Source organism: Mobula birostris, chromosome 2 (genome assembly GCF_030028105.1).
Source record: "Mobula birostris isolate sMobBir1 chromosome 2, sMobBir1.hap1, whole genome shotgun sequence".
Lineage (NCBI taxonomy): Eukaryota > Metazoa > Chordata > Chondrichthyes > Myliobatiformes > Myliobatidae > Mobula > Mobula birostris.
Window position 1 is genome coordinate 137752125 of NC_092371.1, and position 15576 is coordinate 137767700.

At 40.8% G+C, this 15576-nt stretch overlaps 1 protein-coding gene across 2 annotated transcripts in view; it reads left to right on the top strand.

The window, feature by feature from the left end:
* The window catches only part of map3k5 (mitogen-activated protein kinase kinase kinase 5), a 189531-nt gene that overhangs the window by 36040 nt on the left and 137915 nt on the right, over nucleotides 1–15576 (top strand). For both annotated transcript variants that reach the window (XM_072249338.1, XM_072249347.1), the window contains exons 2-4: nucleotides 1757–1896; nucleotides 4961–4984; nucleotides 13238–13431. In XM_072249338.1, coding sequence (XP_072105439.1) covers nucleotides 1757–1896; nucleotides 4961–4984; nucleotides 13238–13431 — 358 coding nt within the window. The remainder of the gene's footprint in view (nucleotides 1–1756; nucleotides 1897–4960; nucleotides 4985–13237; nucleotides 13432–15576) is intronic.

Genomic DNA, 15576 nt, shown 5'->3' on the forward strand with positions numbered 1-15576 from the left:
ACAGCAGGTGATCTCTATGAGAATGGGATTTTTGTGTCATATGTGGATTTGCAGAGGAAATATAACTTTGTAGATAAGGGGAATTTTTGGAAGAATTTACAAATAAGACATTGCATTAGTAGCATATTCAAGAAGGGTGACCCACAAAATAACCATTTAGCTGAATACATTACCACAGGAAGTTCATAAAGCATCAATGTTTTATAAAATGTTCAAGCACTCTGTGGGTGAATCGTGTAACAATCTCAAAGCGGTATGGCAGAAGGATCTTGGAAGCGATATTGAAGATAATGAGTGGTCAAATATTTTATCAAATGTGGATAGACATATTAGGGAAGCGAGAGGGAAATTTATTTAGTATAAGATAGTACACAGATATTATTGGACACCAACTAGACTCTACCAAATGAGGATTGTTGATAATAATTTATACTGGAAATGTGAAAATGAGGTGGGCACATATTTTCACATGATTTGGGAGTGTTCCATGGTTCGTCCATTTTGGTGTAAAGTTCTCGATTTGTTGGGGAGTTGGTCGGGTTCCACACTGCCCTTGTGCCCACAGCTTTGTCTCCTGGCTGATGGGACAGTGATACCTAATGTAAACAATGACAAATTTACTATTTTAAAGGTGGGCCTCATCACAGTTGCAAGAATTTTATTGCAAAACTGGAAAAAACCCAGTTGTCCCACTGTGAAGGAATGGACTGAGGAAATGATTAAGATTTCATCACATGAGCACATGTTGGGAAGAATTAACAGTGAGGGAAAAGTGCAAGACTCATGGGATCAATTTTGGCTGTATGTTAATTTAAACTTAAATTAGAATTTCTTTCTGTTTCTAAGTTTTACTTGTTTTCCTGTCATGGGGTGGTGTGTAAATATGCTGTACTCTATCTGCTCGGTGATATGCTGTGCTGCTTTGTAAAATAAGAATAAATAATAATAAAAATTTGAATTACAGAAAAAGTTGATTATGGTTATTTTTATCTGCTTTGTTTAATTAGTTAATTATGTTTCTGGATTAATAAAATGGTTTATTTCTCACTGATCTATGTTTTTGCTTGTTGTTGTTTAAGTATTTCCTGTGTAGGGTGAGCACCGTACATATTAAAACTGACTTTTAGGCTGCGTCTGATTATCCAATGCAGCCAAATATTCTAACACTTTATACTTGTCTAGTTGGAGAGCTTGCATGAAGCCCTCTTTAAAAACAACTCAGAAGTTAAAGTTCATTAGGAATTATTGGTGTTTTGCGCTGAACAGTGATGAGTCTTGAATGCATTCAACCAAACGGACAAATGGGAGGTATTTGAAGCCCTGAATCTGCTCTGTATTTTGTGCAATTGTATATTTTTCCCCCATATGTAACTACTGGTTCTATTTGTGGTGATGAGAGCTGGTAATTGATAGTATTCTGGGTCATGCAGCAGTACTGAGTCATCTATGAGAATAAAAAAAACAAGATAATGTGTGAAATTAAAGCAATCATTTACGCTAAATCAGAAAGGCTTTTGAACAACTGGATGAAAAAAATCATGGAAAGACTAGTTTTCTAGTGTTGATGATGGTGGCTTTTAGAGAGTCTATTGTTTTCAGGACGCCTGCAGAATAATTCTTCAAATGGGTCCTGGATGGATGATGTGCAGTGATGAATTGGAGCTCAGCCAAATTTCTGCCCATTTCCTGTTCAATACATTAATTTCTAAACTGTAGTTCATCAGACATTATTGAATTTATCTTTTGTTGTTTGCAGATATCGCTGTGGTGGAGATGAGTGATGCTTTCCGTCAGCCTTCCCTGTTCTATCATCTTGGAGTGCGAGAGAGTTTCAGCATGGCAAATAATATCATTTTATATTGCGATACAAATTCCGATACACTTCAGTCACTGCAGGTGAAGTCAAGTGGAATGAATTCATACTTTTAAGTGCTCTTTTTTGTGGATAATAAACTACAAATTGGAATCTTGTGAGTGCATAATAAGCCAGTGTTCAGTTTTGATTACATACCAAAATAGTAGAAAAAATTTCAAATGACATGAAAGAGCTGAAGGATTTTTAAAACTTTCTAGTATTAATAAAAACAAATAAGATTGAGTCATTTTACATTCTGTTAAATTATATATTTAATAGATACTTTTTACATTGGTTACCATTGAGGGATATTATTGCATCCTACCACACCTAGCAACAAGGTGTCAAATTTACTTTACCTTGTTATGCAACAAGTGATTAATTAGATGCAAATTGGACCTAGAACCTCCTTGTATGATGTAACTGCTTTTGTAAATTGTAGGTCTGAGGCTTCATAAGATTTTCTTCAGACTACATTTGGAGAATTGTGAGCAGATGTGGGCCCATATGTAAGAAAGCATGTGCTAGTATTGGAGAGGGAACAGAAGGGTCCCAGGAATGAAAGGGTGTGAGGAAGTTTGATGGGTCTAGGCCTGTACCCCCTGGAATTTAGCAGAATGAGGGGATATCTCATTGAAACCTATCGAATATTGAAAAGCCTAGACAGAGTGGTGGGTGAAAGGATGTTTCCAATAGTGGGAAAGTTTAGGACCAGAAGAGAAGAGAATGATGTCCCTTTAGAGCAAGATGAGGAGGAATTTCTTTAACCAGAGGGTGGTGTATCTGTGGGATTCATTGCCACGGACAGATGTGGAGGCCAAGTTTTGGGACATATTTAAAATGGAAGTTGATAGGTTTGTGATTAGTAAGTGTGTCAAGGGTTATGGGGAGTAGATAGGAGAATGGGGTTGAGGGGGAAAATAAATCAGCCATGTTTGTCTGGCAAAACAGGCATGATGGGCTGAATGGCCTCATTCTGCCCCTATGTCTTGTGCTTTTACAAAGTGCTGTCCAATTAAGAACCAGTTATTTTGCAATGTAGTTGCTGAACTTATCAGTAAAAAAACTTGCAAGAAGTATGAGAGAAAATACAGTGCTGATCAGTTACTATGTCTTGTTTACCAGGTAGGATTCTGTCCTGACGAATGGATATGTACCCGAAATATATATAACCTCTGATTAAGTATAAATTGGTATGAATTGCACATTGCTCATGTAGATGGAGAGGTACTGTAAAGATTTTTACTCCTCATGTATATGAAGGATGTTAGTAATTAATTCAGTTCAATTCACTATTAATGCATCTGCTTGCTTTAATAGGCAATTCAATTGAACATTACAGTAACTTCATAATGCCTGGGGTGAGCATTTTCTGGGGTGGAAAAGGAATTAATAAGAGAAAATATACAGAGAAGATTTTGGAATATATATTTGGCTAGTTGGCTTTCATTAAGAGACAAAGGTTGTATTTTGGGTACATACCATTTTACCTGGTAAGCAAGACCCTTAGTAACAATAGTAACTGATTAGCATTTTATCTCCTGCACTTATTGTTTCTGTTAAGCAATGTTGCTGTGTAAGTAGTATACAAACATACGAACTAGATATAGGAGAAGACCGCTCAACTCTACAAGTGTGCTTCACCATTTGGAATGGTTATAACAGATCTGCTTTCTTATCTATCCATGGTAATCTTTCACCCACTGGACTAATTAAGGTCTACCTTAAAAATAATCACTGTTGAAAATGATGCTTCTGCTATCCTTGCCATCCAAGGATTCACAGACCTTTGAGAGGAAGAAAATCGCATCTTCCTCATTCATTTAACTGGGTGACTCTTTATACTATGTTCTTTCAAAGTACATTTATTATCAAGATATGTATACAATATACAACCTTGAGACAGCCACAATACAAGAAACTCAAAAGAACCCATTTTTAAAAAAATGCAGCAAGCGCTCTCAGAACATCCACCCTGTCATGTTCCTTCGGGACAAACCACCTGATACACCATTACTAGTGGAAACTGTGGACGAGCAGGATCAGATATGCAGGGAAGCCCCTCAAGGAAATGTCCTCCTAATCCTTTCTTTACCTCCAACAACATTACTACCTCTTGGAACTTTAGTAGATGAAAACTAAATATTGGTATTGAAACACATCTCAAATGTGCTCAAAATCAGCAGCTACATTCATAATGTGAGTGAAAGGAAATCCTTTAACCTTGAGTCCAGGCTGATTTGATCCCATGTTCTGCCATGAAAGACCAGTTTCTCAAGCACTTTTAAAGGTATTGTTGCTTATGTTCTATTTTCCTTTCATATTAACGAGCAGACGAGTCACCAGCATCAAGAAAGTGATGAATTACAGCGAGATGTAAACAAATTGGTGTCAGGTGCAAGACTGGTGGAAGCTGAAATTTAATATGGAGAAATGTGTGACAGTAGAAAATATAGAAAAATGTTCAAATGCTCACACAACCAGTATATATTACATATTTTTGATAAGAAATAGACAAAATGTCATGGTAGAATGTCATAAAAACAAGAAAGAACTTGTCATTAAAAATTGTTTCCTTGGAAGACTCAAGGTGCATGAGATCCAGTCGGTAACTTTCTGAAGGGTAGACTTTGTTGTCATTGCAGGCCAATGTGCACACGATGCCTGAGACACTTGTTCTGATAAACCTCCAAAACAAACACATGGATTCCCATCTAGCATTTTAACTGAAAGGTGCTGTCCAGCTAGAACTTCACTGAAGCCTTGGAATCGTTTGAAATGGAAAGGTTTTAATTCAGAGCAAGATTATTAACAACTAAAGCAAATTAGCAATTTTTCTTCATTGTAGGAAATTTAAAAAATATAATCCTGTGCTTCAACAATGCAACATTAAAGACCTAATAGGCCATTGGGCTCTCTAATTGAAGTCTTTGATGGATTAAGACTCTCTTTCAACAGACTGATTGGATTAATCATATTATTACAATTGCAGCAGCCTTACTGTGTAAGAATCAGAGTTTAATTATTTTGTGTGATTTCTAGAAATGTATTATTTGAACAAGTTTTATGGTAATGTCAGCTAATTTGTCTTTGTCCCTTTTGCAGGAAATAATATGCCAGAAGAAAAACGTAAGTGCAAACGTGGCTTTTCTCAATTGGATTGCTGATAGTGCATCCTTTATCTCTGGTATTTCATACTACAGGTCGACCTTCACTAATCCGATTACCTGCAATCTGGTTCTTTCGATAATCCGGCACTGATTATGCTTAATGTGATCCCTCTGTAATTCGGCATTTTCACTAATCCGGCACTCCTCAGGTCCCAATGGTGCCGGATTGGTGGAGGTCGACCTGTATTTCCATGTACTGGTTGTCGTGAAATTAGGAGCTTACTATGTTTAATTTTCAATAAGATTTTTTTTAAGAGTTTCAAAAAGTCATTACAGGAATATTCATAAATAAAACTTAAAAAGGGAAAGTAAAATTAGGTGAGGTTAATATTGTACCTGATCACCATTGTTTAAAAATTACGTAATCCACAAGGAATGAGTAAGAGCCTTACTGAAAAATGGTGAATTAGATACGAGTTGAGTATTTCCAATTCAAAGTTAAAAATGAATGCGCTAGAGTTTTGTCTTTATTGCTGTGGTGTTGAGCATCACCTGGAGTGAATGTGGAAATCCAAACATTCTGAAGGTAAAGGTAAATGATGTAAATTATCAGATGTCAAGTCGGAATAAATTAACATTTTACTCTGAAAATCAAAATTAAAAAGTTCTACAAGTTGGAAATGTGCAAGATGGTGCTGAGAAGTGGGACCCTGCGTGTAGCTCCGATGGGAATGATCAAATATTTTGGTTTAGGATTACTACCACTGAGATCAACATTCCGAGTCCTGTGTACTTCAGTAAGCAACATAATTTTAAGATTAAGATCGTCATTCTGGTGGCAGTGTACAGTCCACCTCTGGCTAACATCAGGCAGGCACTGGAGGAGAGGAGCTCCATGATCAGCAGACACGAACAGTGCACTCTGATTCCTTCCCTATCATTGTGGGAGATTTCAGCCAGGGCAGCTTGACAAAGTCTCTGAATAACTACCACCAACATATCACCTGTGGAACCTCTTGACCACCGTTATACCACCATCAAAAGTGTTTACCTTGGTATCCCATACCCACACTTCGGAAAGTCCGATCACCTGCCTGTACTGCTACTACCCGCGTACAGGCAGAGAATAAAGACCAGCACCAGTGAGGGCCAAGGAGGTGGAGGAACGCTTACAGGATGCTTTGAGTCGGTGGACTGGACAATATTCTGGGATTCATCTTCAAATCTGAATGAATACGCCATAGTGTCACTGACCTCATCAAGACCTGTGTAGTTGAATATGTGCCTTCAAGTACATACTGGATGTACCCAAACTGAAAGTCGTGGATGAACCAGGATATTTGTAGTCTACTGAGGGCTAGCAGACATCCCACCTCTCCCGGAAGGTCCGGAAGTCTCTTGAAAATTAATAGTGGCTCCCTGATGCCCGCAAATTATATACAATGTCCCGGAAGTTCATTTTTTTTTTGAGAGCGAGTGCGCGAGAGAGCGAGCGCAAGAGCGAGAAAGCGAGAACGAGTGAGAGCGACCACGAGAGAGAGAGAGTGCGAGAGAGAGAGAGAGAGTGAGATTGAGAAAGCAAGCGAGAGAGAGACAGAGCAAGAGAGAGAGAATGAGAGAGAGTGAGAGGGAGAAAGCAAGCGTGAGAGAGTGAGAGCAAGAGCGAGAAAGCGAGTGTGAGTGAGAGCGACTACGAGAGAGAGAGAGCGAGAGAGTGAGAGCGAGAAAGCAAGCGCGAGAGAGCGAGAAAGCGACGCGAGTGAGAGTGACCAAGAGCGAGAGAGCGAGAGCAAGAGCCAGAGCGAGAGAGTTCCAAAAAAAGTCAGAGTGGCAGAGTGTTCCAAAAAAGAAAATATAAAATGTACGTCACCCCAGACTACACTAAAGCGTACCCCTGCCTAATAGGGGTCAAAAATAATGACAGAGTTGCTCACTGCACTGTTTGCAACAGTGACTTTTCTATTGCCCATGTTGGGTTAAGACTGTAAAAGACATGTTGAGGTGAGTTTAATAGGTGTCATTCGTTCATCAGCATAGCTAATGTTATTTAAACTAGCTGGCTAGCTGCTAAGGAGCTACTCTAATGCAGACGTCCCACATCTCCCGGAAGTCTCCCGCAAATTGATGGTGCTACCTCCCTGAAATGAGTTTTTGCAGGGTGGGATGTCTGGGCTAGATCTGTGGCATTCAAGACCAGTGATCCTGATTTATACAAGAAGTCCAGGTAAGACTTAAGGAAGGATATTTTAAGTGCGATAAACAACTCCAATTGAAGTTTGAGAGAGAATCGGATGCATGTCAACTCTGGCAGGGTTTGCAGGCCTTTACTTCCCGCAAGACCAAACCTAATGTCATGAATGGCTGTGATACTTCTCCCGGTTTAGCTCGACACCTTTTACTCACGCTTTGCAAAGGTAAATAAAACTACACCTTTGAGAATCCTGGCAGCATCTGCAGACCCTGTGATCTCTGTCTCAACATCAGAACATCTTACAAGAAATTGAACCCTCGCAAGACGTCAGGCCCTGATGATGTACCTGGTTGAGCTCTGAAAACCTGTGCCAACCAACTGGCCGGAGTGTTCAAGGACATCTTCGATCTCGCACTGCTGCAGGTGGAGGCTCCCACCTGCTTCAAAAGGGCGACAATCGTACCAGTGCCCGAGAAGAGCAGGGTGAGCAGCCTGAAAGACTGTCACCCAGTGGCACTCACATCTGTGTGATGAGGTGCTTTGGGAGGTTGGTCATGGATAGAATCAAGGATCTGGATCCACTGCAGTTTGCTTATCACCACAATAAGTCTACAGCAGATACGATCCCACTGGCTCTCCACTCGGCCTGGGACCACCTGGGCAATAGCAATTCCTATCTCAGGCTGCTGTTTATAGCATCCAACACAACCATACCCTCAGTTCTAATCAACAAGCTACAAAACCTGTGCTTCTATACCTCCCTCTGCAACTGGATCCTTGACTTCTTCACTGGGAGACACAGTCAGTGCGGATCAGAAATTACATCTGCTCCTCGGTGACAATCAAAATTAGTGCACCTCAAGGATGCGTGCTTAGCCCACAGCTCTAATCACCCTACACCCACGACTGTGAGGCAGGCCCAGCTCAGCGGCAATCTATACATTTGCAGATGACACAACTATTGGCAGAATTTCAGATGGTGATGAGGAGGTGTACAAAAGTGAGCTCGATCAACTGGTTCAGTGGTGTTGTAACAACAGCCTTTCACTCAGTGTCAGAACGGCCAAGGACTTGTTTGTGGATTTCAGGAAGGGGAAATTGAGGGAACACACACAAGTCCTCATTGAGGGATCAGCAGTGGAAAGAGTGAACAGGTTCAAGTTCCTGAGTGTCAACATCTCTGACGATCTATCCTGGGTCCTGCATTTTGATGCAATTTCAAATAAGGCTTAACCTTTCGTTTGGTGTTTGAGGAGAATTGGTATGTTTCCAAAGACATGCAAATTTCTACAGACGTACCGTGGAGGATATTCTAACTGGTTGTATTACTATATGGTATGGAGGGGCCACTGCTCAGGATTGGAAAAAACTGCTGCTCCATCATAGGCACCAGCCTCCCCAGCATTGAGGACACCTTGAAAAGGCAAAGCCTCAAAAAGATGGCTTCCGTCATTGAAGACCCCGTCACCCAAGACTTCACCTCCTCCTTGGTGGTCATAATGAGAGGAGGACCAGGAGCCTTGGAGGCACACACTCATCATTTCAAGAGCAGCTTCTTCCCCTCCGCCATCAGATTTCTGAATAGTCCAAAACTCCACCTTACTACTTGTTTCTTTGCTCGCTTTTTGCAGTACTTCTTCTTAAATTTAAAATTTTATATATATTTATTATAATATAGAGTTTTTGTTATTGCAATTACTGCTGCTGCAAAACAACAAATTTTATGATGTGTGGCAGTGATATTAGATCTGATTCTGAAATCTGAAATAGAAATGAATAATTATGGAAACACTCGACACGTCAGGCAGCAACTGTGGCAAGAGAAATTGCATCGGTGCTTTGGGTCCTTTTTCTCTTTCCATGGATGCTCCCTTACCTGCTGAGGGTTTTGTAACGTTTTCTGTTATATTTATTTAAAACCATTCCAGAATGGTGACCTTTCGTCAGATTTTCTTCCCTCTCAATGAACAAAAATGGAATCTAATACACTTGGTGAGCATAGAGTCATGAAGTTCAAAGTAAATTTATTGTCAAAGTACCTCTACAGTGTGTCTCCATATACAACCTGAGACTCATTTTCTTGCGGGCATTCACAGTGAATACAAGAAACGCAATAGAATCAATGAAGAACCGCCCCCAATAGAATCAGTGAAGAACCGCCCCCAATAGAATCAGTGAAGGAACCGCCCCCAATAGAATCAATGAAGGAACCGCCCCAATAGAATCAGTGAAGGAACCGCCCCCAATAGAATCAATGAAGGAACCGCCCCCAATAGAATCAGTGAAGGAACCGCCCCCAATAGAATCAGTGAAGGAACCGCCCCCAATAGAATCAGTGAAGGAACCGCCCCCAATAGAATCAGTGAAGGAACCGCCCCCAATAGAATCAGTGAAGGAACCGCCCCCAATAGAATCAGTGAAGGAACCGCCCCCAATAGAATCAGTGAAGGAACCGCCCCCAATAGAATCAGTGAAGGAACCGCCCCCAATAGAATCAATGAAGGAACCGCCCCCAATAGAATCAGTGAAGGAACCGCCCCCAATAGAATCAGTGAAGGAACCGTCCCCAATAGAATCAGTGAAGGAACCGCCCCCAATAGAATCAGTGAAGGAACCGCCCCCAATAGAATCAGTGAAGGAACCGCCCCCAATAGAATCAGTGAAGGAACCGCCCCCAATAGAATCAGTGAAGGAACCGCCCCCAATAGAATCAATGAAGGAACCGCCCCCAATAGAATCAATGAAGGAACCGCCCCCAATAGAATCAGTGAAGGAACCGCCCCCAATAGAATCAATGAAGGAACCGCCCCCAATAGAATCAGTGAAGGAACCGCCCCCAATAGAATCAATGAAGGAACCGCCCCCAATAGAATCAATGAAGGAACCGCCCCCAATAGGACGGACAACAACCAGTATGGAAAAGACAACAAACTGTGCAAGTACAAAACAAGAAAAATAAATAAATAAATAAATAAAGAGAAAATGAGTTGTAAAGTCCTTGAAAGTGCATCCATTGGTTGTGGGAACAGTTCAGTGATGGGGCGAGTGAAGTTATCCCCCCTGGTTCAAGAGCCTGATGATTGAGGGGTAGTAACTGTTCCTGAACCTGGTGGTGTGAGTCCTGAGGCTCCTGTATCACCTTCCTGATGGAAGCAGTGAGAAGAGAGCATAGTGTGGGTGGTGAGGGTCCCTGATGATGGAGACTGCTTTCCTGCAACAATGCTCCATGTAGATGTGCTCAATGGTGGGGAGGGCTTTACCCGTGATGGACTAGGCTGTATCCACTGCTTTTAGTAGGATTTTCTGTTTGAGGGCATTGCTGTTTCCATACTAGGCCGTGATGCAACCAGTCAATATACTCTCACCACATAGCTATAGAAATAAGTTTTAAGTGACATGTCAAATCTTAGCAAGCTTCTAAAAAGTAGAGATGCTGCTGTGCTTTCTTTGTAATGGCACTTACATGCTGGGCCCAGGACAGGTCCTTTGAAATGATAACATTGAGGAGTTTAGAGTCGCTGACCCTCTCCACCTCTGATCCTCCAGTGAGGACTGTCTTGTGGACTTCCAGTTTCCTCCTCCTGAAGTCAATAATCAGCTTTTCGGTCTTGCTGACATTGAGTGAGAGGTTGTTATTGTGGTACCACTCAGCTACGTTTTCAATCTCCCTACTATATGCTGATTTGTCACCACCTTTGATTCAGTCAACAATAGTGGTGTTGTCAGCAAACTTAAATACGGCATCGGAGCTGTGCTTAGCCACATAGTCTTAAGTGTAGAGTGAGTAGAGCAGGGGAGTTTTACAGCATGAAAACAGGCCTTTGGACCCAACTTGTCCTGCCAACCTTCTTTATGCCATGGATCCCTACCATTCACTGAGGGGTCTGTGGATCCCTCAGTTTGGGAACCCCTCGTCTAGACCTTTACTATGCTTGTACCTTGTACCTGAAGCTATCCTTGTCAAAAACCTTGAGGGAGCAGTGAAGTTTCCAGATTAATTTAGAAACAGCAAACAAGGTAAATCTCTGCAGTATCAACATGACTTGATCCTTGCATCATCATTCAATGAGGAAAATAAATAACTCAAAGAGCATTTCAGACTTGGGAAACCTAACTCCTATTATTGATTCACCAACGTTTATTTTCTGTTGAAAAGGATGGTGACTTGAAACATTAGCTTTCCACAAGTGCTCATTGACCTGCTGAGCATTTCAAGGTTTTCCTGTTTGAATTTTGAAATTTAATTTCATTTAAAGCTTCGTTATAAAACGTGCTCTTCTGACTCTCGATGGTACTTTTATACCAAGGAATGCACAAACTTTTCTGCCCTTCTGTTTCAACAAATGACTGCATTTAAACTGAAGATGATATGAATTGACAACATGAATGGATTGCATTTTCAAATCCAGTTCAAAGTTCTTCATACATCAAGAGATTTTTTTAAAAACCTAGAAGTCAAAATGCACCACCACTGTGGCCATTCTGCTGTATTTGAAGGATTTATTTGGCTCCTTTGCTTTCCTCTAAGAGAATTATACAAGGTTTTATACATAACAATACTGCCAGCACTTCAAGAAATTGATTGTAAAGTAGTTTGAGACGTCTTGAGGTCATGAAATGTATGAAATAAATTAGAATCTTTTATTTTTATTCTTTTCCTAATCCTGGAAGATAACTACAGAAGATATCTAGTGATTATTATGCCTGGATGGACAGCTCAGTTGAGCAAAGGGAATCGACTATAGGCAAGTTTGAGAAGATATTTTTGGGGGAGTTGCACTAAAACATTGGAATGTACTGTAAATAAGGTCTCAAGCAATTCATTGCTGCACCTGCACAATAAATTTCTACTTCCAGGTTATATTCTGAACGAAAAAAAAAGTGTGGTAGCATCTTGATCCTTGATAATTGTTCTTCCAAATTCAAATGAAGTAGGCTTTACTAAAATGGAAAAGAAATGTGTGAGATTTTATTTTGTTACATTTGCAGCATTTTAAATTATATCTGCAGCTAATAAATTTCTAGTGATGATAAATGCAAGTAATTTTTAGGGCATTCTTAATAGATAACATATATTGCTTGGATCCAGTTGTCAAATAGGATGATTGTCAAAGTTGTTAGCAGGCAATATTTTGGGTCCATAAGGCCATAAAACATAGGAGCAGAATTAAGCTATTCGGCCTATCGAGTCTGCGCTGCCATTCCATCATGGCTGATCCCTGATCCCAGATCCCATGCAGCCTCACTTAAGGTCCTGATCAATGCTCTTGGCCTGAAGCATTGGCTGTTTATTCTCCTCCACAGATCCTGCCTGAATTGCTGAGTTCCTCCAGCATTTTGTGTGTTGCTCAGGATTTTCAGCATCTGCAGAATGTCTTGTGTTGTTGCATACATATGGCTCCTTTTAACATTGCTTCAAGAAATTAATCATTGTAAAGCTATGTTATACAAATTGTTAATTTACGGCTGTTAGCCTCACCGTATTCCCTTGTACTTTCAAGTACTTTGGAATCAATCCAGCATGTAGGTTGAATAAAAATTATGTAAATAAAGGTAATTGTGAACTTGTTCCTTGACATACAAACACATTCTTTAAAGTATTCCTCTGATGTCCCACATTGAATCCAGAATCTGCATTTAATATCAGCCAAACATAATGAGGCAGCTTGTTGAATTTCAGTTTTGTTCATAACTACAAACTAACTGACATATTTAATTGACTTTTGCTACTGGTTGATAATTGCGTACGTTATACAATATCTAACTTGGCAAGCTCACTCAGACTTCCTTGGTGATTCTGTTTAACAATGCAGTGGATTGGTAACTTAAGAGGAAGTCTGGCTAGTAATTTCCACAAAACATTATCACCTCTCCAATGCCGAGCTTAGAGGAGGAGAGATGCAGTGACGTGAAATTGCAAGGCTCACTTTTCAGTAATGAAGTTTTACAGTATGTAGATATATTGATTGAACACAAAGGAAATGATTGAGACTCAGGGAGAAAAAGATAATCATGCTGAAAATGCAGTAAAATAATAGAAGATATGTTGCTGATATGGTACAAATATGCCTTTTGTTCCAGGCATCGTGTGGGAACTACAGCTTTATTCCATACATGGTGACACCACACAACAAGGTTTACTGCTGTGAAAGCAGCTACATGAAGGGCTTGAGTGAGCTAATGCAGCCAAATTTTGAGTTGTTGCTTGGGCCAATCTGCATGCCATTAGTCGATCGCTTTGTTCAGTTGCTGAAGGTTGCACACGTCAGCTGCTGGTAGGTGTTTCTTTACACAAGCATCACGTTTCTGCGCACACAAAAAATGTTTCCTCAAACAGCCCTCTGTGTTTGCCAATTTTGTTTTCATATATTTCACTGAAAAGGAAACGCTCGCGTGTTGATTCGCTTTCCTCAGTGTGATTATCCAGTGCCAGTGCTTTCCACATTTGCCCTAATGAAGTAACAACAGGTGATTGAGGAAGACTTGCTGAGGAGGAATTACAATAGATTTGGTGATAGTTTTGGTCCTGATTTGTTTTCTTTTCCTTTACTAGTTTCCAGTTATTGTCAATCTAAAGGCAGAGTGGAGGAGGGCCTAATGCAGCTCATGTTTCAACCCCTTCCTAGTAGTTAAAGTAACTGTCTACTCAGAACTGGTAGATTGCTTAACTAAGGTTAGGTCTTCCTGCAAAATCAAAAGCTGTGGTGAATGGAGGTTGCCGGAGGAGCAGGAGCTCATTTCCATTTGGCATCGCCTCTTCTTAGAAAAAAAACTCATAATCCCTTTAGTTTTTTTAACTCTCCTCGTCCATCTACAACGTTCCTTTGCTACCCATTGTCCTTGACTTTACTGTGCACGTTAAAGCCCAGGCCAATTGTTCCATATCTTGTACTAGAATCTGCCAATTCTGGTTTGTACTATTGCTTAGAATGGAAGTGGCCCTTTTCAAAGTCACAAATGATATTCCGTATGGACTTGACTGTGGTAAGCTACTCCTTCTCCTTGTGTTTCTCAACCTGCTTCCCCCTTGACCACATTTACCGTCCATCTACGTCCTCCTGCATCCAGCTGGCTGGAATTGTTCCTGTTTAGTTTCATTTCTATTCATCCACCTCTGGCAATAACCTTTCCTCTCACCCCTGTGTCACTACTCCCAAGGACTTGTACTTAAACTATTCTTATTTCTTACCAAGCAGCACCCCTTTGTGAAATCATAGAAAGGCATAACATCGTATTCCACATTTCATTTGCTTTATCTCTCTGGACTTAACTCCGTCAAACCGTTTGTTTGATGAACAATGTAAGGCCAATGGAAATTCCTGAGGGTGTTGTAAATACCTGCCTAGATATTCAATCATCACAGTTTTGGTTGTTTGGCATTGTACAGCTAAACTTTCGTCTAATTTTCCATTTATTAAAGGGAACACCAGGTAATTGCCATTTCCAGGTTATTTCACTGCACTCCAGAAATTCAACTGGAGCCTTGTGGGGGTGAGATCCCAACTCTATATGGGGCAATGTCATTCCCCATGCAATGCACTGTTGGAGCATTGTAGTGGAATTTGGGTCGTGTTGCCCTAAACATGCTTGTTGACAAGTGCTTCCGGGATAATATGATCCTCCTGGTGCAACACTGGAATGGGAATAGGGTTCCTGCAGTTGGGCGAATTCTTACCTTCATCCTTTGGCTCCAGGGCCATACTACACCAGCCTCACCATCTTTCTTGATCGATTCCCAATTGCGCTATTCCGGGCAGACTCTGCCTTTTTAATTTTTGTACAATTGTTTCCAGCAGGTTTACTTTTTAATTTTAGGACATGGTTATGGTATGGCTGAACAATTATGAGCCCTGTAGTTATTTCCTTCCCTTCTTCGTCTACATAATGGTGCACAACCTAATTTAAAGTATCACATTGTCACCACCCTATGATGGCTGTTTCTTTCTCAGCCTTGTTAATATCTATTTTTATTTGCATTCATAACAGGAGAGGAAAAACAAGGTTGTGGAAAGCAGATGCAGCAGGGGTGCTGGGAGCAAGGAAAACAGAAGGGAGTGGTTACTCTTCCCATTCCCACACAGACATGCTGTATCTGTCCACTGCCTCTGCTGCCACAACGAGGCCAGATGCAGATTGGAGGAGTACCACCTTATATTCCAGTGGGGTAGCTTGCAGCCTGACGGCATCAAAATCAATTTCTCTAACTTCTGGTAACCACTCCCTTCTATTTTCGTTGTTTCCCCCTCCCTCCTTTGGTGGCCTTCTCCCCACTTCTCTTCCCCTCCCCCACCCTCATGACCTGTTCCTTTATTCCATGGTCTAAAGTCCTCTCCTATCAGATTCCTCCTTCCTCAGTTCTCTACCACTTCTACCTGTCACCTCCCCTGCACCTTGTATCATTCCCTTTCAACTCCCCCAAC